Source organism: Mandrillus leucophaeus, unplaced genomic scaffold (assembly GCF_000951045.1).
Source record: "Mandrillus leucophaeus isolate KB7577 unplaced genomic scaffold, Mleu.le_1.0 Scaffold58, whole genome shotgun sequence".
NCBI classification, from domain to species: domain Eukaryota; kingdom Metazoa; phylum Chordata; class Mammalia; order Primates; family Cercopithecidae; genus Mandrillus; species Mandrillus leucophaeus.
The window spans coordinates 2,299,626-2,300,498 of record NW_012106252.1 but is presented as its reverse complement, the minus strand read 5'-3'; the positions used below and the strand labels follow the sequence as shown (position 1 = coordinate 2,300,498).

Below are 873 nucleotides of genomic sequence, written 5' to 3'. Positions count from 1 at the left end.
GGCTGGCAGCACACAGACTGGCAGCACTGGGGCCTGCAGCAGCTGGACACACAGCAGCTGGGGCGGCAGCAGGTGGTCCTGCAGCAGGTGGTCTGGCAGCAGCTGGGGCAGCAGCAGCTCTCCTGGCAGAGATCTTGACCACAGCTCTGGTCAGAGCAGACAGAGCCACAGCAGGAGTTGTTCATGGTGTCAGAGGGCGGAGTTTCTGGGTAGGTTTCCAGGAGAATGAGGTTCTGGAGTTTAGAAGTCTCCTTGAGCCACAGCCTCTTATATACTGCCCCAGTTTCCTGTTGTCACTATATTTTTCTTGTTTTTGTTTATTTAGTTGTTAAATACTTATCAGATTACACATTAATGTTTGTCCATTTAATGGTTTAAAATCACTGGGAAGAAAATACTCTTGTCCAGATGTAATAAGATCTATACCATCTACTTTTCCTCGATTCTCACCTCAATGGCATCTTCTAGACCAAAATTATCTTCCTCTTCCTCCACACAGGGCTATCAAGTGATGCTTTGCATTTGGAATTACATTTCTCACTCTCTTTTCCTGTACCCCCACCAGAATGAGATTTAGTCAGTTACACTACCAATTACACGTTTCTTCCAACGACCAAGGGAGAGGAAAGCCCTTCTGCTCAGTGTGGCATCTGGCCTGGGATGAGAAGAAAACGTCCTATTTTGTGTGTCATTTTTGAGCAATAAGGAAAGAGATAGCTCTTCCTTTATGTGACCTTGATCACCTCTACACCACTGGAATGGTTTCCCCGGATGTTTCAAACTTTGGGTCCTGTCCCACATCCTTAAATTCCGGTAGGCTACTCATCTAGATAGCTGGTGTTACTAAAAGGTCCTAGTTTCTTAAGTTCCCAC

At 46.0% G+C, this 873-nt stretch overlaps 1 protein-coding gene across 5 annotated transcripts in view; it reads right to left on the bottom strand.

Annotated features, from left to right (window-relative positions):
* Positions 1-185, bottom strand: part of LOC105552997 (keratin-associated protein 4-4-like) — a 15,908-nt gene extending 15,723 nt beyond the window's left edge. For 3 of the 5 annotated variants that reach the window (XM_011998878.1, XM_011998879.1, XM_011998880.1), the window contains exon 1: positions 1-185. In XM_011998878.1, the coding sequence (XP_011854268.1) occupies positions 1-185 (185 nt within the window). The other 2 variants (XM_011998884.1, XM_011998881.1) reach the window with 2 other exon arrangements.
* Between the last annotated feature and the right edge of the window lie 688 nt (positions 186-873).